General features: G+C 46.4%; 1 protein-coding gene across 1 annotated transcript in view; it reads right to left on the reverse strand.

The window, feature by feature from the left end:
* The window catches only part of DNAH1 (dynein axonemal heavy chain 1), a 75065-nt gene extending 53708 nt beyond the window's left edge, over positions 1 to 21357 (reverse strand). Inside the window, exons 1-7 of the mRNA XM_057706130.1 lie at positions 21022 to 21357; positions 19961 to 20033; positions 17574 to 17748; positions 16736 to 16892; positions 15966 to 16098; positions 13430 to 13591; positions 12625 to 12877 (exon numbers count right to left, since the gene is read on the reverse strand). Of these exons, the coding sequence (XP_057562113.1) occupies positions 12625 to 12877; positions 13430 to 13591; positions 15966 to 16098; positions 16736 to 16892; positions 17574 to 17748; positions 19961 to 20033; positions 21022 to 21357 (1289 nt within the window). The remainder of the gene's footprint in view (positions 1 to 12624; positions 12878 to 13429; positions 13592 to 15965; positions 16099 to 16735; positions 16893 to 17573; positions 17749 to 19960; positions 20034 to 21021) is intronic.
* Positions 21358 to 21653: the final 296 nt, after the last annotated feature.

The raw sequence follows: 21653 nt of genomic DNA on the forward strand, positions 1-21653 counted from the left end.
CAACTGCAAGCCTTCATGGAGAACAAGGGCAGTCTGAGAAAAACTGCAGAAGAGGGGAGTACAGTAGCCCCAAGATGGGTCTAAAATCCTTCCAGAAAGAGAAAGCATCTCCTAACTGCAAAATACTGAAAAAGAGTCCTGGTAAATCAGAGCACTTACTAATAGGAAGGGACTTAGCTGTATGTGTTCAAGGTAGAATTCTCTGAAAGGCAAGATTTATGAGGGGGGAAGGTAAAAGGAAAGAATTGGAGTATTTTGGAGATTGGAGGGTGGGGCAGAAAGAAGCAAAAGTGAAGATTAAGAGTCCTGCAAGAGAGAATAAAGAACTTGGAGGACACAGTACCCTTCCCCCCAACACACACACACACACACACACAGCCATTTATTTAAAAACAAAAAACAAAAAAACCAGTTTGCTATACTAACAGAAGAGGGCGCCCTGGATCTAGAAATCTTGTAAATATTTCCAAATCCATGAAATGAGTAGGTGAAAGACTACATTCATATAAAGCTACTATAAGAAAAAGAAAGAAAACACCTTAACTGACGAAAATTCTCACACACCCCACAAAAAAAAGACAAAGCAGAAAACTAACACAACACTTCAAACTGAAGTAAATCTCTTCAAACAAGTATTTGGGCATATGGAAAAACGAAACATGGAAATAGGCAAATAACAGGAAGAAATGATATTTAATTGGACTCAGGGAAAAAATGGAAGAAACTGAATTATCTCATGAAGGAAAGCTAAATTACAAGATGGCCAAGGAAGAATACAATCAAATTAAAAAGGTAATAAAATGCATTTAAGATAGGAACAAAACCAAGAGAATGAAAATCAGAAAAAGAACAGAAAGGATGAGAAAGTAGTTGAATTGGAAACAGGCAGAGAAGCAGCAACACAATAGATAGCTAGATAGACAGAAAGCAAGCATGGAGTCTCTGATGAAGGTAAATGAAACAATGGAACAGAATTAATATTTAAAACTACAATTCAAGAAAATTTTCCAGAAATAAAAGAATATCTCAGTTTATACATTTAAAAAGCTCATTGTGTACTTGGGAAAAAACATCCAGAATGATCAACTCTAAGACATACCCTTGTAAAATGATTAGGCTTTAAAGATGAAAAAGAAAAAAAAAGGACTCCAAGAAAAACAAAAAATCAAACAACTTACAAGGGAAGGGGACTTTGACATCAGATGTCTCAAAAGCAACATACAGAGCAAGACAACAAGAGAACAGTGATTTTAAAAACTCAAGGACTAAAAATATGAACTAAGAATTTTATACTCAGTCAAGCCGTCATTCAGGTTTTAAATATGCAAGAACTCTAGGAACGCTCACCCTTGAGCCCTTTGTGAGGAATCTACTAGGAGCTTCAACCAGCCAAGAGACTGACGGGGTTCAGGACGCACTACCCAAATGTATGGTACCTTGGCATAGAAAGTTCTAAGCAGAAGGATCTGAGAAAAGGCAGGTACAGGAAGGATTCTCTGACCTTCCCCTGAAGCAGGTTATAAGACCCTCAAGGGAGAGGCGCCCTCCCACTACCTGGAGGAAAAAGACATCCTTAGCTCCAGGATGGAGGGAGGCCAAGGGGAATCTGAATGCACTGCCCTCGCTGTTTCCCGCAGGTTACTTACTTAGTTCATTTCCTTTTCTCCTATCACACTTCCCACGACTTTCCATCCTTCATCAAGCCTAGTATAAAATCCCTCAGGCTTAACTTCTTTGGGTCTTCATCTCCTTGTGAATGCTCCCATGTTACATAAAACTTATATTAAATATATTTGTATGCTTTCCTCTCGTTAATCTGTTTTCTGTCACAGAGCCCCAGCCAAGAACCTAGAAGGGTATACTATAAGGAAAAGGATTTCTCTCCTCTCCTACAAGATGATAGGGGAAACTTCAGGAAAAAGGCTCATATACTTAATATAGTAGATTTAAGATTAACACAAAGAGAGATGAAAATGGAAGAACATTATCTTAAAATACTAAGTAGAAAAAGGCAACTAAAAATGGGAGGAAGAGGGGATGAGGAAAGTAAAATAAGATCAAGTACTGTTGCAGAGGAAATAGAAGGAGGTTAGCAGACACATTAAAAACTGATAAACCGCATAGTAAAAGGTTAAATAAGGAAGCAGGGGATTATTAGCACTATAAAAGGATAAGTACAAAAGAAACCACTAAAATAAAAGTACAAACTGTCCTAGATACCAAACGAAAATTTTAACGTAAAAGAACAAAGAAAATACATTACACAGAGAAAGAAACAGCATTAGGGAGTTCCCTGGTGGCACAATGGTTAAGAATCCGCCTGCCAACGCAAGGAACATGGGTTCGATCCCTGCTCTAGGAAGATCCCACATGCCACAGAGCAGCTAAGCCCGTGCGCCACAACTACTGAGACTGTGCTCTAGAGCCCATAGCCATGACAACTGAGCCCATGTGCCACAACTACTGAAGCCCGTGTGCTTAGAGCCCGTGCTCCGCCACAAGAGAAACCACCGCAATGAGAAGCCTGCGCAGCACAATGAAGAGTAGCCCCTGCTCACCACAACTAGAGAGATCTTGGGCACAGCAACGAAGACCCAACACAGCCAAAAATTAATTAATTAATTATTAAAAAAAAGAAACACAGCATTGTATTTTAACACTCGTAACAATTTTAACATGAAATAATATGACAGAATTGAGATCAAACATATAAGCCATATTGATAAATGTAAATGGGCTTGACTCACTTCTCACAAGAAAAAGATGTTTAACTTGACTCACAAAGTAAGACCCAACTATATGCTGATAACAAGAGGCCTATCTAAAACAAACTAATTCAGAAGGGCTAAAAATAGAGGGACCAGCAAAGATACATCAGGAAAATGGAAACAACAAAGAAGTCAGGTTACAATTGTGATATCAAACAAAGTAAAATTCAGGTCAAAAAAGCATTAGACCTGATCAAGGATACTTTTTAATGCTAAAAGCCACAACTCATAATGATACTATAATACACTACTCTCACTGGACAAAAGCAAGTGAAGATATAGAAGATGTAAATACATAATCAATAAGGTAGATTTTATGGAATACATGTATATATATATATAATTTTTGTACCTTAATAATAGGAATACACCTCTTTTTTTAAAATAAATTTATTTATTTTATTGGCTGTGTTGGGTCTTCATTGCTACACACAGGCTTTCTCTAGTTGCAGAGAGTGGGGGCTACTCTTCATTGTGGTGCACGGGCTCCTCATCATGGTGGCTTCTCTTGCTGTGGAGCACAGGCTCTAGGTGCATGGGCTTCAGTAGTTGTGGCACATGGGCTCAATAGTTGTGGCTCACGGGCTCTAGAGCGCAGGCTCAATAGTTGTGGTGCACGGGCTTAGTTGCTCCGCAGCATGTGATATCTTCCTGGGGCAGGGATCGAACCTGTGTCCCCTGCATTGGCAGGCAGATTCTTAACCACTGCGCAACCTAGGAAGTCCAGGAATACACCTCTTCTCAAGTGTAAACGGAACATTCACAAACACTGATTATATATTGTCACAAAAGAAATATCAGCAAGTTCTATATAGTAGAAATATTATAAATAACACTCTCTGATCTCAATACAACAAAACTAGAAATTATTTAAAAAACATCTTAACTAGTATTTTCCACATGGAAAAATTTTAAACCTTATATTAAACAGCTGTTTAATGAAATAGGAAATAAAAACCACATTTTTGGAATTAAAAAAAATGAAATATTACTTAGCATCTGTGGACTACTGTATTTTTAAAGTTGTTATCAGAAGAAAATTCATAGCCTTAAACATATTTAGCAACAAGATTGTAAATAAGTGAATTAAATTCCTAGCAAGAGGGACTTCCCTGGTGGTGCAGTGGTTAAGAATCTGCATGCCAACACAGGGACACAGGTTCGATCCCTAGGCTGGGAAGATCCCACATGCCGTGGAGCAATTAAGCCTGTGCACCACAACTACTGAAGCCTGCGGGCCAAGAGTCCATACTCTGCAACAAGAGAAGCCACCACAATGAGAAACTTGTGCACCGCAGCAAAGTGTCTCTGCAACTAGAGAAAGCTCACATGCAGCAACGAAGACCCAATGCAGCCAAAAAAAATAAATAAATTTATTTTAAAAATTCCTAGCACATACAAATACGCAGGTGCACAGAAACTATAAACTATAAACATAATAAACATAGGCCAAAAGAAGGCACAAGGAAGAAAATAATACAAATAAAAGTAGAAATTCATGATGAAGATGTAAGAAACAGTTAATCAAAATAATAAATCTAAATCCTATATTTTTAAATTAACAAAACAAACACATCACAAGTAACTTAATAAAGTAAAAGAGAGAGAATAATTCTACAAAATAAAAAGTGAAAAGGGGAAGACAACATTAAAATGAAAAGAATTTTAAATCATATTGCAAATTTCTACGCAAATATATTCTAAAACCTAGATAACATGGATAATTTTCTAAAGAAATGAAGCATACCAAAATTAGTCAATTTTGAAAAAAGGAAGCTTAAATAGACCAATTTCTGTAGAAAAATAAAGTTATAGAAAAACTAAAAATGCACCATGCCCAAATGGTTTTACAAAAGAATGACCATGTAGCCCCAATGCAACATAAATTGCTTCAGAGTACTGAAAATGATGGAAAATTTCTAAATCCTTTATATGAAGCAAGTATAACTTTGCTTCAAACATGTTTAAGGATGGTACCAAAAAAATTGCAGACCAATATCACATATCAATGATAAAGTTCTAGATAGCATATTAACCAACAAAATCTCATACCACATTAAAAAATGATACACCATGGCTAAGTCAGATTTATTACAGGATTGCAAGATTGTTTCAATATTAGAAAATCAATTAATATAATTCACCATGTGAATAGATCTAAGCAGACAAACATATGATTATCTCTACTGGTACTTAAATAACCTGTGACAAAAAAATTAAGAAAACAGAAATCAACAGATACATTATTAAATAATCCTAAAGCTAGCATTTTTCTTAAGAGAGAAACACTAGAGGTATTTCCACTAATATTAGGAACAAGGTAATGATGCCTACCGTCTCCACTACTATTCAATATTGTACTGGAGGTATTAGAAAATGCAATTAGACAAGAGAAAGTAATTAGAGGAATAAGAATTGGAAAATAATAAGTAAAACTATCTCTATCTACAGATAGTGTACACTTAGAAAGCCCTAGAGAATCAATGATAAACTCAGACATGAAATGATTTCAGGAAGGTAATAAGATGTAAATTAGCATAAAGAAATCAATCAATAGACATAATAGTAGAGAAAGCCCATCTATGACAGCAACAAAGAAGATAAAATATTTAGTGAGAAATATGCAAAACCTATATGAAAAAAACTTTAGGGACTTCCCTGGTGGTCCAGTGGTTAAGAATCCACCTTCCAATGCAGGGGACGCAGGTTCAACCCCTGGTTGGGGAACTAAGATGCCACATGCCGCAGGGCAACTAAGCCTGTGTGCCACAACTAATGAGCCTGTGTGCTCTGGAGCCTGTGGGCCACAACTAGAGAGAAGCTGTGCACCGCATCTAGAGAAGCCTGTGCGCCACAACAAAGAGCCCATGCACCACAGCAAAAGATCCCATGTGCTGCAACTAAGACCCGACGCAGCCAAATTAATTATTTAAAAAACAAAACAAAACAAAGAATCACAGCCACTCTCCTTTAAGAAAAAGGAAAAAAAAAACTTTAAAGCACTCCTGAAAGACACAGAAGTAGACTTGAACAAATGGACAAACATTCCTTGTTCTTGGATAGGACAATTAAGGATCCCAAAGGTGTCAGTTGTACCTAAGGTAATTTAAAAATATAACGCTATCCCAATAAAAATACTAAGCATTTTTAAAATAGAGCTAGACAAGTTGATACTAAAGTTCACATGGGGAAATAAGCACGCAAAGTCCCTATCAAATCCCTACAACTTTTTTGGCAGAAATAGAAAAATCCATCCTAAAATTCATATGGATTCTTAAGGGACCCCCAAACAACCGAAACAAACCTGAAAAAGAAGAACGAAGTAGGAAGACTCACACTTTTCAACGTCAAAACTAATTACAAACCTACAGTAATCAAAATATGTGGTACTGGCATAAAGACGCATTGACAGATCAATGGAACAGAAAAGAGAGCCCAGAAATAAACCCTCACATACACAGTGAAATGATTTTCAACGAGAGTGCCAACATCATTCAATGGGGAAAAGACAGCCTTTTCAACACATTGTGCTAGTAAAATTGGATATTCACATGCAAAAGAATGAACTTGGACCCTTACCTAAGACCATACACAAAATTTAACTCAAAATGGATCAAAGATCTGAACGTAAGAGCTAACACTGTAAAATTCTTAAAAGAACACATGGAAGAAAGCTTCATGACATTGGATTTGGCGATGATTTCTTATACGTGACGCCGAAGGCACAAGCAATAAGGAAAAATAGACAAGTTAGACTTCACTAAGATGAAAATCTTTGCATCCTAGTTACACAAAGGATATTATCAACAGAATTAAAAGGCAGCCCATGGAGAAAATATTTTCAAATTTCATATCTGATAAGGGATTAATATCCAGAGTATATAAAGAACTAAAACACGACAACATAAAACAAACAACAGGATTTGAATATAGGCAATGTATTTGAATACACATTTCTCCAAAGAAGAATATACACATAGCCAATAAGCACATGAAAAGATGTTCAACATCACTAATCATTAGGAAAATACAAATAAAAATCACAAGGAGATACCGCTTCACATCCTTTAGGATGGCTACCGTAAAGGAGAAAAAAAAAAACGGAAAATACCACGTGTCAGTCAGGATTTAGAGAAATTTGAACACTTGTGCCCTGCTGGTGGGAATGTAAAATGGTGCAGCTGCTACGGAAAACAGGACGGCGGTTTCTCAAAAAATTAAAAGTAGGGCTTTGCTGACACCACCGATGCCACCCAGAGCCACCCTGCGCTGCCCCACCATGGTCAACCCCACGGTGTTCTCTGACGTTCGCTGTCGGTACAAGCCCTTGGGTCATGTCTCCTTTGAGCTGTTTGCAGACAAACCTCCAAAGACAGCAGAAAACTTTAGTGTTCTGAGCACTGAGGAGAAAGGATTTGATTATGAAAGTCCTTACTTTCACAGAATTATCCCAGGGTCTATGTACCAGGGTGGTGATTTCACATGCCATCATGGCTCTGACAGCAAGTCATCTGCAAGGAGAAATTTGATAATAAACATCATCCTGAAGCACGTGGGTCCTAGCACCTTGTACCGGGCAAATTCAGGACCCACATAAATGGTTCCCAGGTTTTCATCTACACTACCAAGGCTGGGTGGTTGGGTGGCAAGCACATGGTCTTTGGCAAGATGAAAGAGGGTGTGAATATTGTGAAAACCATGGAGTGTTTTGGGTCCAGGTTTGGCAAAACCAGCAAGAAGCTCACCATTGCTGACTGTGGATAACTCTAATAAATTTGACTTGTATTTTATTTTAACCACCAGACCATTCCTTCTCCCATCTGCTCCTAATAGCCTATAATCTTTGTGCTCTCACTGCAGTTTTTTGAGTTCCATGTGTTCCTTATTCCCCTCCAAGTCTAGCTGGATTATAGAGGTAAGTGTATGATTATGCAACAAAAACGAAACAACAACAAATGGAATTACCATATGATCTAGGAATTCCACTTCTGGATTTATACCTAAAAGAATAGAAAGCAGGGACATGAAGAGATCTTTGTACAACCATGTTCACAGCAGCACTATTCACAATAGCCAAATGATGGGAGCAATCAAGTGTCCATCAACAGATGAACAGATAGGGACTTCCTAGGTGGCGCAGTGGTTGAGAATCCGCCTGCCAATGCAGGGGACACAGGTTCAATCCCCGGTCCAGGAGGATCCCACATTCCGCGCAGCAACTGCTCCCATGCACCACAACTATTGAGTCTGTGCTCTAGAGCCCGTGAGCCAGAACTATTGAGCCTGTGTGCCGCAACTATTGAAGCCCACACACCTAGAGCCTGTGCTCTGCAACAGGAGAAGCCAAGCAGCCCACGCACCACAATGAAGAGTAGTTCCTGCTCTCTGCAACTAGAGAAGGCCCATGTGCAGCAACAAAGACCCAACTCAGCCAATAAATAAATAAATATTTATTTAAAAAAAACACATGACCAGATAAGCGAAATGTGGTATATGCATACAATGGAGTACTATGCAGCCTTAGAAAAGAAGGGAATTCTGACACATGCTACAACATGGATGATACTGGAAGACAGTATGCTACGTGAAAGAGGGAGTCTCAAAAGGATGGGTAAGGTATGATTTTACTCATATGAGATACTTAGGGTAGTCAAATTCATAGAGACAGAAAATAGAATGGTGGTTGCCAGGCATTGGGGGAGAGGGGAATGGGGTCTTATAGTTTAATGGGTGCAGAGTTTCCCTTTGGGACAACGAACATTTTGTGGATGGATGGTAGTGACGGTTGGACAACAATGTGGATGCACTAAATGCCACTGAGCTGTATACTTAGAAATGGTTAAAATGGGGAATTTTATATCATACATACTTCACCACAATTTTAAAAAATAAATAATTAGGACTTCCCTGATGGCGCAGTGGTCAAGAATCTGCCTGCCAATGCAGAGGACATGGGCTCAAGCCCTGGTCCAGGAAGATCCCACATGCCGCAGAGCAACGAAGCCCGTGCGCCACAACTACTGAGCCTGCACTCTACAGCCTGCAAGCCGCAACTACTGAGCCCATGTGCTGCAACTACTGAAGGCTGCACACCAAGAGAAACCACCACAATGAGAAGCCCACGCACTGTGACGAAGACCTAGCAATTCTGCTTCTTAGAATTTAACAGTGTACCTCCATCAATAGGAATACACAAGTGCACAAGGTTGTTCATTGTAGCATGTGGCATTGTTTAATTGCAAAACACTGGAAATTACCTAAATGCCTATGTATTAGAGAATGGTTGAATAAACCATGATACAGGGTATATCCACAGAATAGATAACTATGCAGTAATAGATTACTAGAGAAATACCGTGCACAGCAAGGAAGACCCAATGCAGCCAAAAATAAATAAACAAATACACTTATTTAAAATAAATGAATAAATAAATAAATAAATAAATAAATAAACAAAAAATATTGCCAGGGAAACACTTGAAAGGGAAAAGCTACAAAGGGTGAACGGCCCTACAAGACATTAAAACAACTGTAAATATCTAGAATTAAAACTGTAGTACGAATGCATAAATAGACAAACAAAACAATGGAACAGAACAGAAACTCCAGAAATAAACCCAAGTACATATGAAAATTAGCATATGACAAAGGTGGCCTCTCAAATCAGCAGGTCAAAGATGGAGGTTTCAGTAAATGCTGATGGGTATTAATAAATTATTTAATAAATGCTAGTTATTTGGGAAAAGATAAAATTGGATCCATACCACACACCACACGTAAGGATGAATCAGGGATATAAAAGGCAAAAAACATGAAACCATACAAGTTCTAGAAGAAAACCTCGATATAGGGAAAGACTTTCTAACTGTGACTCAAAATCCAGATGTAATACAAGAAATGGTTAATAAAAATTGTTTACATATTTTAAGTTATATTGCAAAAATACCATAAGCAAAGTCAATATACAACTGACAAACCAGGAGAAAATATTTACAACATATATCACAGATAAAGAAACAATATTTAAAGAACTCTTTAACATTAGAGGGAAAATACCCCAAAAACCTAAGAGAAAAAAAACGGGCAAAAAAATACAGACAAGTCACGAAAAGATATAAAAATTGCCCTTAATCATATGAAAAAACTGAAAAGACATTCAGCCTCACCTAAAATACTTACAGACGTACCTTCCAGACTGGCAAAAAATTAAATAGTATAACAACACACTCTTGGTAAGGGTGTGTTCAGTCCTAGAATACACAGAAAGTAGTTTCAATTGCTAATCCATACCCTTTGGAGGAAAAACTCTGCTAAGTAATCTCTCTCACATTGCTGGTAGGTACGCAAAATCCTTACGGAGGAAAATCTGGTGATACCTAACCAAAGTCAGTAAGTACTTATCTTTTGACCTAGCAATTCTGCTTCTTAGAATTTACCCTAATGCTATACCTCCATCAATATGAATACACAAGTGCATAAGGTTATTCATTGTAGCACTGTTTAATTGCAAAATACTGGAAATTACCTAAATGCCTATGTATTAGAGAATGGTTGACTAAACCATGATACAGGGTATATCCACACAATAGATTACTATGCAGCTGTAAAAAAGAATGAGGGAAGACTCAATGAACTGATAAGGACTGATTCCCAGGACGTATTACAAGTGAAATGAAAAACAGTATCTATAGAGTGCTACTCTTCACATAAGAAGGGGGATAAGAAAATATACATGAAAATATCACTTGTGCAAAAAGATATACAGTGGGGCTTCCTAGGTGGCGCAGTGGTTGAGAATCCACCTGCCAATGCAGGGGACACGGGTTCAATCCCTGCTCCAGGAAGATCCCACATGCCTCAAAGCAACTAAGCCCGTGTGCTACAACTATTGAGCCTGCACTTTAGAGCCCGTGAGCCACAACTATTGAGCCCATGTGCTGCAACTACTGAAACCCACGCACCTAGAGCCCGTGCTCCACAACAAGAGAAGCCACGGCAATAAGGAGCCCGCACACCACTACAAAGAGTAGCCCCCACTCACCACAACTAAAAAGAAAGCCCGCACACAGCAAAAAAGACCCAACACAGCCAATAAAATTAATTAATTAATTAATTAAAAAAAAAGAAATACAGAAAGGATAAACCAGAAACTAGTGACATTGGTTACCCATGGGTGCGAACAGGGTGGAAAATATCAGAGATGCGGATAGAATGAAAGTGAAGAGTGACAAATCTCTGAGTATAATTTTTGGAGTAACACATATTAGTGAGTATATTTTATGTATGTGTGTGTATGTATTATATATAGATTTAAAGAAATATATAGATATATATATTCTAGATATTTAATACATACATATTATGTATAATGTAACATGAATAATAATACGTATATATTGCAGTATACATATTACATTTATATTGTACATATATTTTCTATATATTCTCTATATATATATACTTATTTATTTATATTTAAATGTAAAACACATGGACCAACCTATACTGCATATCCCACTGAGGGGGTGGGGAGAACAAAACCAAGTAACTTTTGAACATAGTATTTGGACTATATGCCCGCAGGTTAAAGAGAAAAAGAAAACTCAACAGATATCAAAGATTACTTAGTAGAGTTTTTCCTCCAAAGGGTATGGATTAGCAATTGAAACTACTTTCTGTGTATTCTAAGACTGAGCAAATAAATAAATAAACTACGAAGAATAAAAGCCAATTTTCTTTTAGAAAAAGAAGTAACAAATATGTACAAGTGAGAATGAGCCCTGTGGTTTGAAGTCAATATGAAAGTATCAGTTAAAAACTCACGTTTTTACCAAATATAGCAATAGATAGATATATAATAGATAGATGTGTGTGGAGGTTATATGTAACATATGTAATATAAGAATATAATATAAAATAAATAAATAATATGTAAATATTAGATCTATCTGCTCTAAGGACCTCAAAGCATTGCTTTCCCAGTAGCAATGAGCACATCTTAATGCCAAAATCTTGGCTTCTAAATACTGCTCCCCACCAAGAGGAGCCAGGGCTCCTTGGGGAAATAGCTGATTTCAGGGCTGGGTCTGGGAAAGTAAGATGAGTGAAACTTTTTGCTCTGCCAGAAAGTAAAGACATGTTCAAAGAACCATAGGAACATATCAAGGACTTCCTTGGTGGCACAGTGTTTAAAAATCTGCCTGCCAATGCAGGGGACACGGGTTCGAGCCCTGGTCCAGGAAGATCCCACATGCCACGGAGCAACTAAACCCGTGTGCTACAACTACTGAGCCTGCGCTCTAGAGCCCGCAAGCCACAACTATTGCTCATGCATGCCACAACTACTGAAGCTGGCACGCCTAGAGCCCGTATTCCTCAACAAGAGAAGCCACCACAATGAGGAGTCCATGCACCACAATGAAGAGTAGTTCCCGCTCACCGCAGCTAGAGAAAGCCTGTGAGCAGTAACGAAGACCCAATGCAGCCAACCAATTAATTAATTATTTAATTTTTTAGAAAGGAGACAGGAAGCAGCCTGAAGAGGCTCCCACTGGCCAAATCTGGGACAGTTCGAGCATCAAAATTAAAAACGGTACTAACAGATTATAACCCTTGGAATAAAATTAAGAATCCATGAGTCCAGGTTGATAATGAGAAATCTGGAGATGAACGAGAAATTGTTTGGGGTCCAGGAAGTCCATAGTGCAGTAGGCAAGACAGCCCCAAATAGATGGGCATGGAGGGAGCATTCCCCCCACCCCCACCGGGCAGCACTACCTCCCCACTGGACAGCTCCCTGGAGGAGATGCTGCTCTAGCGTGAGTTAGGATGGGGGGGTGGGGGGGGAGGCACTCACGAGGGCCCTTTGCGCATCCGAGGCGAGCTCATGGCCCACTGCTTGATCTTGCTCAGGCTCTGCTCACTGATGAGCCGCTGGCCCTCGGAGGGCATGCAGTCCACGTACAGGTTGTACAGCAGCAGCGCCTCCGTGTTCTTGCGCAGGGCGTTGGCCTGGACCACACGTTGTGTGAATACACGTGGGTCCTCAGCACAGAAGAGAAGCTGGATTCTTGGCACCCAGTACTGGCAGATCAGGAGGGGTGGCCTTCCTGGGGTTGGCGGAGGGAGAAAGGAACATGCATGGGCAGGTACACCGGATTCCAGCCTGGCTCTGCCACTGATGCATGGTGGCCCTGAGCCAGGGACCCCATCACATCTGTGAAATGGGTATGACAACACTCCCTGAACTGCCCATGTCACAGGTTGTCATGGATGGATGTGAAAGTGCTTTGTAAACTGTAAACAGCTGTTCACAGACAAGGAGTTATACAGGGGTGGCTATTCAAGTGCCCATTCCTGGATGCCACACCCAGGGCAGACATCACGAATTGACGGGCCTCAGGCTCCTTCTCAAGACGACACTGAAAGCACCACTGCCAGCTGCTCGGAGTTGGCATATCAAATAATGGCCAATTGCCCTTCCTGAGGTCTCTGAGTGATGGGTCCTCTGGTTCTCACTGGTTGGGGGACAGATAGCCCCAGGACAACAGAGCAAGGGGGGATTCAGACCCAAGCTGGCTATGCCCTGGGCAGGGGTTGGCCTCAGTCACAGGCCAGGCCGGGCCTGAGCTGGGGGTCTGTCTGAGGCAGAGACCTCGTACCTTCAGCTGTGACCCCTCCATTCAAGATGGGCTTCCCCATCTCATCTCGCACCAAACCATCCTCATTCGTCTTGTGCACTAGGTACAGTTTCTTCTCCTTGTCATAGTCCAAGACGCCGACACTGCACCATTTGTACATCAGCTTCTGACTCTTGGGGTCCTCTGAAACAGGAGGGCAGCCCACTAGTGCTCCCTGCCATGGGGTGGGGAGAGGCTTCTGCATGTGGGCAGAGGGTGCTAGGAAAGGTCTCAGTGGTCACTAGTCTGACCTCTCTCCCACCATGCAGACCCTCCCGCTCTGGCTGCAGCAGAGTGGAGGGCCTGCTTCCTCCCAGCTGAGCTTGCCTTTGGAGAACCCCTGGCAGCAGGAGGAGCCGGAAGGACCAGGTCTTTCTGCCCAGGTGCTCTGCATGACTCCATCAGGGCAGAGAGAGACACAGGCCAGCAGGGCTGGGACAGGAGGCAGGAAAGCCCCAAGCAAACAGAGTCCTATTGAGGGTCTAGGTGTAAAGCTCGTCTGAACTGGACCCCCTCAAGGCTGAGGGAAGCCCTTAGGCTTCATGTGGCAGCCGAGCCCCTGGGCCCCTCCCATCAGGGCAGGGCAGGGTAGAAGACTGCTTCCCTGCAATGGCCTCGAAGTGGGCCTCTGGGCCTGTTTGGTCAGGATGGGCTTCCCACCCTACCCTGTGCTGGAAGCCTTTGAATACTCCAGCTCACCTCTTGCCACTGCCTCCCCCTCACTCATTCCTCTCCAGGCACACTGGATGTCTGGCTATTCCTGTGTTTTTGGAGCTTGCTCCTGCCTCAGGGCCTTAGCATTGGCTGTGCCCTCTACCTGGAACGGTCTTCGTCCAGGTCACCTCGATGCTGGCTTGTTCCCTGCTCAAGTGCCTTCTCCTTGTAGAAGCATCTCTGCCTAAAATAGCACCTTTGCCCCAGGTACTCTATGACCTGTCACCCTGCTTGTGTGTCTCACAGAGCCTGAAGTCATACTGTGTATGCCTCCTCTCCGGGCTGGAATTCCAGAGAAATGGTCCCGCTGACTGATGCCTGGTAGATAAGTAAAGGAGGTTGCTGTGGGATCTACCTCACTGGCTTTGGTTCTGTTTTGCTTTTCCCTTCTCTTCCTAATTAGCTTCCTTTTTGAAAATGCTGACCTTGTCTTGACTCAGCTTAGAGGAAAAGATGTCACAAGAAGCCCCCAGCAGAAAGCAGAGGTCTCTGGCAGAAACACTCCCAACCAGCCCCTCCTCCCATTAGTGCTGCCGCCCAGGGCCCGGGCCCATGTGAAGCGGTGCAAGCAGAAGCACTTCGGGGAAGCCACTACCTGGTGCATTTAAGGTTAAAACAGCCCCAAACGTCCTGGTTTTATCACCAGGAATTGGAGGTCTGGGAACAATTGAGTTAAATTATTTTTCTAATTAAGTCCAAAGTAAAGGGAACACTCTGGGTTTCTTGTCTAGTTCAGAGAAATTGATTCCAGCATTAACATGTTTTTAAATCGAAACATAAACTTACAGCGTGCACCACGGACTCGCTGTGGGCCCCCTGGAGGCTGAGCAGTCTGAAAACCAGCATGGCTCTTGCAATCCTATCTGCTGCCTGGGCGCGGGCTCACTGGGCCCACTCCCCACTCCGCAGCGGCATATCCACACACTGGGCAGGGAGCAGATAGGCTTTCGCCCTGCACATGGGAACGGCCACCTCCAATCTCAGAACTCAGACCTTCCCAGGATGCCCACATAGAGACCAGTCACGCAGGTTAGGGTGACGGGCCAGAGTGGTGACCGTGGAAGGTCAGCCTGGCACTGTTACTGACAGCAGCAAACTGGAGAGGGCTTCCATGGCCCCCAGAGCAGACGTGGGGCCGAAGGAGGGGCAGACACAGACAAGGGCAAGATATAGCAAATCTGCACGACATCAGAGTGGGGATGTGCGTGTGGGTGTGACAGTAGTTGTGAATGGGCGACGATAGGCGTGTGTGTTTCTGTGGTGAAAATCTGCATATGAGTGCAATGGTGTGTGTGTGTGTGTATGTGTGAGGGATGGTGGGTGAGTGTGAGAGCAGGCTTGTGAGCATGTGTGTTTGAAAGCAAGTGAGTGAGTGTGAGTGTGTGATAGAGTGTGTGTTATCCATGCAGAGGTGAAAGCCAAGAGGCCATAGTTATAGGTGGAGCAGTGGGGTTTCTGGGGGATGGGACGGAAGGGCTTGAATCGTGTCCCTTATACACATTTGAACTTGTCTAATAAGCTTGCGTATTTTTCTTTGCCAATAAATCAAAGACTTTTTTTAACATTAGACACCATCCAGCTGTCCCTTCCCCAGCCCAGCCACCCATGTCATCCCTGGTCCCTGCATTTCCTTCTATGCAGCCAGCCCACTGGCCGGTATCCCAGCTGGGAGGCCTCCAGAGGGGGGGCCCCCACCTCCCATGGCTGAGGCCTCGGGGCAGCCTAGGAGTCCACAGCTAGGCTGCTGCCAGGACAGGATGGTGCAGACAAGATCCTGTCCCCTGTCCTCAGTGGCCCTGCTCACCATGCCCCAGGAAGTCGTCAGTGGGCAGGAGGGCTTTTCCAGGGACGGGTTTCCTGTTCTGAGACCCGGGCTCCAAGCCCATGTTGATCCACTCACTGGGAGTCCGGCAGTCAAACTCCTCATTGTCAAACACCTGGAAGAAGACAGCAGATGCTGGGAGGAGGCAGCTTGCCTCTCATGGCCCCAGGGAGCCAGAGTAGGGGAGCCTGAGTAGGCTCCTCCCCAGATACAGGAGCTGAAGACTGGGGATCAGGGGCCTGAGTGTCTCTTCTGCTGCTCACAGGGGCCTGTGGGGTCTGGCTCTGGGAAACCCTGTCCAACTAAGACACACTGAGGTTCAGGCAGAGGGGTTTCTGGAGACTCAGAGCAGCATATGGGCTCTCTCCCCTACTGGTCATGATCAACCAGCTCAGGTCCAAGGGAAGGGGTGGCCCTTGCATTTTCTTGAGCACCCACCCAGATCCAGAAACAATGGAGATTCAGGTTGTCGGAAGGCCATCGTTAGTAGGCTGATATGCATCTGGATTCAACTCGATCTCCCCATAGGGACCACCAGGCAAGAGATACTCAGGGGTCCTGGGGCCCCTCCTGCCCCAGCCTAGGATGCCTGAATGCCCAGGAGTGGGGCCAGCACTCTGATTATGCAGTTGTCCCATCTGACAAGCGAGTGCTTGGGATTGCCACGGGATCCCCTTTTGAGTCTGGTCCCTCTACTAGGGCCCTGCACCCCCATCTCCTGACCATCAGCCCTCCGTGGAAGCTGGACTCACCTTCAGTGGGAGATAGATGGGGAAGAGTGGGTCATGACCCTGCTCAATGGTCTGGGGTTGGTGGGGGTCTGGGTGCCTGGGCATGAGCTTGTCGGAGTTGATGCCCTCGCTGGCCAGCAGCTGCTCGATGTCCAGGCTCAAGTACAGCCGCTTCCTCCTGGCCGAGGGAGACGAGATCTCATGACAGCTCAACTCGTGTGAGGTGCTTCCATGGGTGTCAGCAAGGGCCCATGGAGTTGAGGCAGTAGGGGTGTGGCCCAGGAAGGGTCCTCTGCCCCTCTGGGACTCATCAGGAAGTGGTGTGGTGGCTGGGGCTGGTGTCCTGGGCCCCAACTGCCCTTGCATCTGCCTGGCAGTTCCACCACATTGACTTAAATGCCACTGTCCCCAGTGCCACAGCAAGGAGAGCAATTCATTCCTATTAAGAAACCAAAGGGCTAGAGCAGGGGTCCGCAAGCCCCGGGCCACGGGCCCGTACCGGTCTGCGTCCTGTTAGGAACCAGGCCACACAGCAGGAGGTGAGCGGCAGGCGAGCAGGCGAAGCGTCACCTGACACTCCCCAGTGCTCCCCATCAGCACTACCACCTGGACCGTCCCCCCCAACCCCCGCCCCGACCCCATCCGTGGAAAACGTGTCTTCCAGGAAACCAGTCCCTGGCCCCAAAAAGTTTGGGGACCGCTGGGCTCAAAGATTTGATTTGAGCACTTGCACACAGACCCATCTTAGTAACCTCTGCTGTGAGGATGGTCACCTAGTGGCCTACTGACCCTTATCCCTTGAGTTGGGTGGACACCACCTCCCAGAGGACAGGCCCCCCGGCTGCCCACCCAGCCATACCTCTCAATCTCAGTCTTGCGGGGACACTGGCCCGGCAGCACCCGGTAGGGGACCTGCACCTTGGGCTCATAGGCCTGCAGCGGGAAGTCAGTCTGGGTGAGCAGCTTGGTCGTGGACCCGATGCGCTGACGCTCCAGGCGCTCCAAGAAGTCCTCAGGAACCTTAAAGCTTCTGACTGTGGGCAGGGGCAGGGGCAGGGGCAGGAGCTGCAGGGGCTCAGGCTGGGGCCCAACACCCCCAAGACACAGTAGTAGGCGGGTACCAGGCATGCAGCTTTGGGGCGTGGGAAGCTCAGAGCTGGCCTGTGGCAGGGAGAAGCCAGATGTGCAACAGGCACCCAAGGTATCATGAGCCTGGAGGACAAGCGCCTCCAGAAGTTCTGTTTTGATCCTGCTCTCTCTGCCCAGAGCCAGTGTGCTCAACCACTCCCCTCCATGCTGCCCACAACCCCGGCGCCAGTGGCTATTGCCCTAGCCAGATGCCGCATTAAACTACCAGTGAGGATTACAGCTGGACTGGAAGGTGACGTGGTAGCTCCCTACATGTCTGGGATGGGTTCCTGCCATCCCTACCCCGAAGGCCCTCCCAAGCATCTTGGAGTCTGAATGCCATTCACTCACTGGCACTGTTTCCAGATGCAAGACATCCTGGATACTGCAGGAATGGGTGGCATCACCACCTGCCCCCATGGGACCCTCAAGTCACAAATGGTCACCCCTCCTTAGACAGGCTTCCATTCCAGGTATGCGGGCAGAGGAGCCGTTGATGGGAGAGAGACCCACTGATAGGGTGACATTCCAGTTTCCCGGGACTCAGGATGGGAAGTGGGAAGGAAAGTCTCTGGCAAACCAAGACCGCAGAGGTGGGGAAGGGAGCGTGGGAAAATGCTTCGGGAGGTGAACCTCCTTTCCCAGGACGTGCGTGGACAGCTCAGTGATGGCCCCCAACCACTCCCTGGGGAGGCCCCAGGAACCCCCTCCTTGGGCCTCACATCTTGGGGGTCAAGATGCAGTCACACCGCAGGAGGGCCCACCTTGGAGGTACCCACTGGAGCTCTACAGAAGCTTCCAGAGGCTGAGCAGAGGCCACCCGCCTGCGGCTGAGCCGGCTCTCTCACCAGAGCTGTCAGGCGCTTGAGGAACCCCACGCGACCGAAAAGGCCCGGCCCAGAAGGCAGTTTTCCAATCCCTAATCATCTGCTCTTGAGCCTGTGTGTCCGTAACACATTCCATACCCAGGATCATGAATCTCTGGGCCTGGCCCTGAGTGTCAGGAGCCAAGAAGGAGCCAGGGCGAGGACAGCAAAGCCCGGCCTCTGCCCCTGCTGGCCCAGGAGCCCCAAGCATGCTTCCCAGGCCTCCACGTAGCCTTCTGCCAGGAACCCTGACGGGCCCCAGCCTGTGACCCCTCCGGGCTGCTCCTCCTCATGTGGGGGGCGCTGCAGAGCTGCTGAGCTCCACTGCCACCGCTGTGGATGGCAGGGGCCCCATCCCCAGCTCCCCCACAGCCCTTGATCTGTGGTTTGTAACCATTTTCTGGGCCACAGATACTTTTGAAACGGATGACCAAAACAGGCTGGATCCTCAGATCACCGCACAGAGGCACACATGTGTGATGCTTCCTGTGCCACTTTTGGGGATTCACAGACCCTCAAGAGGCCTGTGAGTCCCAAGAAGACAAATCTGGACAGTGCCAGCACGGAGCCAGGTGTCTCCTGGGGGTAGAGTGGAAGGGCAGACAGCTGGCACCATGGACCATCTGGGCCTGATTGAAGGAGGCGTCCTGTCTGCTGGCCAGCTGGGAGGGGCCCCTCCAATTCCTTACTGCCTCTCGGGGCCCCACCCGGCTCACTGCCTGTCTTGGAGCCACCCTCTCCTCCCCTCTGCTGCTGAGGACTGCCCCGCACCCTGCAGACCGGCCCCACACCCTACAGGACTCATCACAGAGCCTGAGAGGCACTCCCTCCTTCCCCTCTGGGCACCTTCCCGCTCCAGGCCCTGTTCCAGGTGCTGCAGCCTGAGCCGGGGAATAACTCAGACACAGTCCTGACTTCTTCCAAGCCCACGTCCCAGGGGAGGCAGAAAATACACATCAATGTGTCCTACTGTCCTCAGCCAGGCGGAGGGAACTGGGGCCCTGGCCCTCAGCAGCCCCAGCGCACTGCAGTGCCCTTGTCACACACAGCTTCTGCTGAGAGCAACGATTAAGCAGCTGTGTTTCACCGAGCAGTCACCATGAGCTGGGCCCCTACAAAGCACCTTGTCTCCTGTTATCCGCATTTTACAGTTGAGGAAACTGAAACCCTCACCCAAAAGGAGACCATCTCCCTAAGGCCAGAGGCCCTGCTTCTAAAGGCACCCACCCACCCAGCCCCCCCGGGCACTGACCTTTTGGGGTGAACTTGTCAAGGTCAGCCTGCCGCAGGAGGTCCTGGTTTGTGCAGGGGCCACGACACACTTTCTGAAACCAAACCCCATAGCCTTGAGGGAGCGGAAACATCCCACGGACAGGCAGGATCTGGAAGGACCCCCAAGGCCAAGAGTCCCCCCCAAGTCCACCAGGGAGCAACCCGGGGCACAGGGACGGGGTGGGGGGCGGGGGGGGTAAGAATCAGTGAAGAGGAATTTGCACAATTCCTCATTCAAAGGCCACAGCAGGGGACACGCTGGGACACCGCTGACCTGACCCCATTGTGGTCGTGCACAGCCCCCCTCCTCACTCTGAGAACACTTGTGGTGTGTGTCCAGGGGCTGAGCCACAAGACAGAGGTACTGTAAGGCCTGCAGGTGTCTCTGTGTGTTCCTCCACTGACAAGAGCACTCTGGGACCTCCAGTGCAGTGGGTATCAATGGGTCCTCGCCCTATCTCTCTTGGCCTCTCCCCTGCCTAAAGTGTCTTCAGGCTGCCCTGGACCCATGAGGCTCTTTGAACTCTCCCCTAGTTATATCCCTTCTCCATCTTCCCCCGACCTCCATCCCTCTCCTCATATTTCTACCCTCTTCCTCCACGCGGGCCATGGCCTCTGTCAGAGATCTCAAGTCTTTGCCTGGAATGCTGCCCCCAGCCCCTATCTTACCCAGCAAATCCATACCTATCTTGTAGATCTCAGCAGTACACCACCTTGTCCCAGGACCTCCTCCACAACCAAAGCTAGGGCGGAGGGAGGGAGCATTTCCCCACCAAAGCCATTGCCCCATGACAACAGGCATATGAATGACAATCCTGGTATATCGTCACCAGGGTTTAGTCCAGGGCCTGTCACACAGCAGGAGCTCAGGAATGAATTGTTGAATGAACAGAGATGGACCGTCAGAAGGAGGGGCAGATGGGTGGTGGGAGGGAAACTGTTAGACTGACGGGCTGATGGATGGATGGATATAAGGAACAAAGGGCAAATGGAACCCACAAGGAAGGCTCGGGCTTAGTAGGGTATGGCTGCCACACTCACCCCAAGTTTATCCAAGCTTCCAGGGCTGAGGATGTCAGAGTAGAACCCACGCTGCTTCATCAGGGGGTACTTCTTATCAGCGCCCATCAGGGGCAACTTCCGGGGCTGCCCCAAGTCTGAGGACGTGGGTGGGGCCACGGGCAGGGGTAAAGGTGGGGTCTTGGGGTCAGGGCTTGGAGGAAGCGTCTCCGACCCAGAATCTGGTCCCTGAAGGATCCTCCCCAGGTTATGCTCCAGGTCTCTCAGACTGCACTCTTGGCCCATAGGAGTACTGCTGCACTCTGGGCCCTGGGGAGTCCTTCCTGGGCTGTGGCCTTCTCTCTTAGGCTGCTCCATGCTGCTTCTCAGGGTATCCCAGCCAGAGTTCCTAGGAGAAGATACTGCTGTCAGTGGGCCCTTGCCAGCCTCTGCTCAGCCCCCAGGGCCACTGGGATACAGGGATGCCTAGTCTGCCACCCCACAGCAAGCCCCAGCCCCCAGGCATGGATAACAGAGGGAAGGAGTACTCTCCTAATCTGAACAAACTCAGAGTGCCAGGAATGGCCCACCAGGAGACAGCAGGGCCTTCTTCCCCGGAAGCTGCATGAGAAATGGGACCCCAGAGTCAGAGGCTGAACACTCTACAGATGCTC

This window comes from Hippopotamus amphibius, chromosome 13, assembly GCF_030028045.1.
Source record: "Hippopotamus amphibius kiboko isolate mHipAmp2 chromosome 13, mHipAmp2.hap2, whole genome shotgun sequence".
Lineage (NCBI taxonomy): Eukaryota > Metazoa > Chordata > Mammalia > Artiodactyla > Hippopotamidae > Hippopotamus > Hippopotamus amphibius.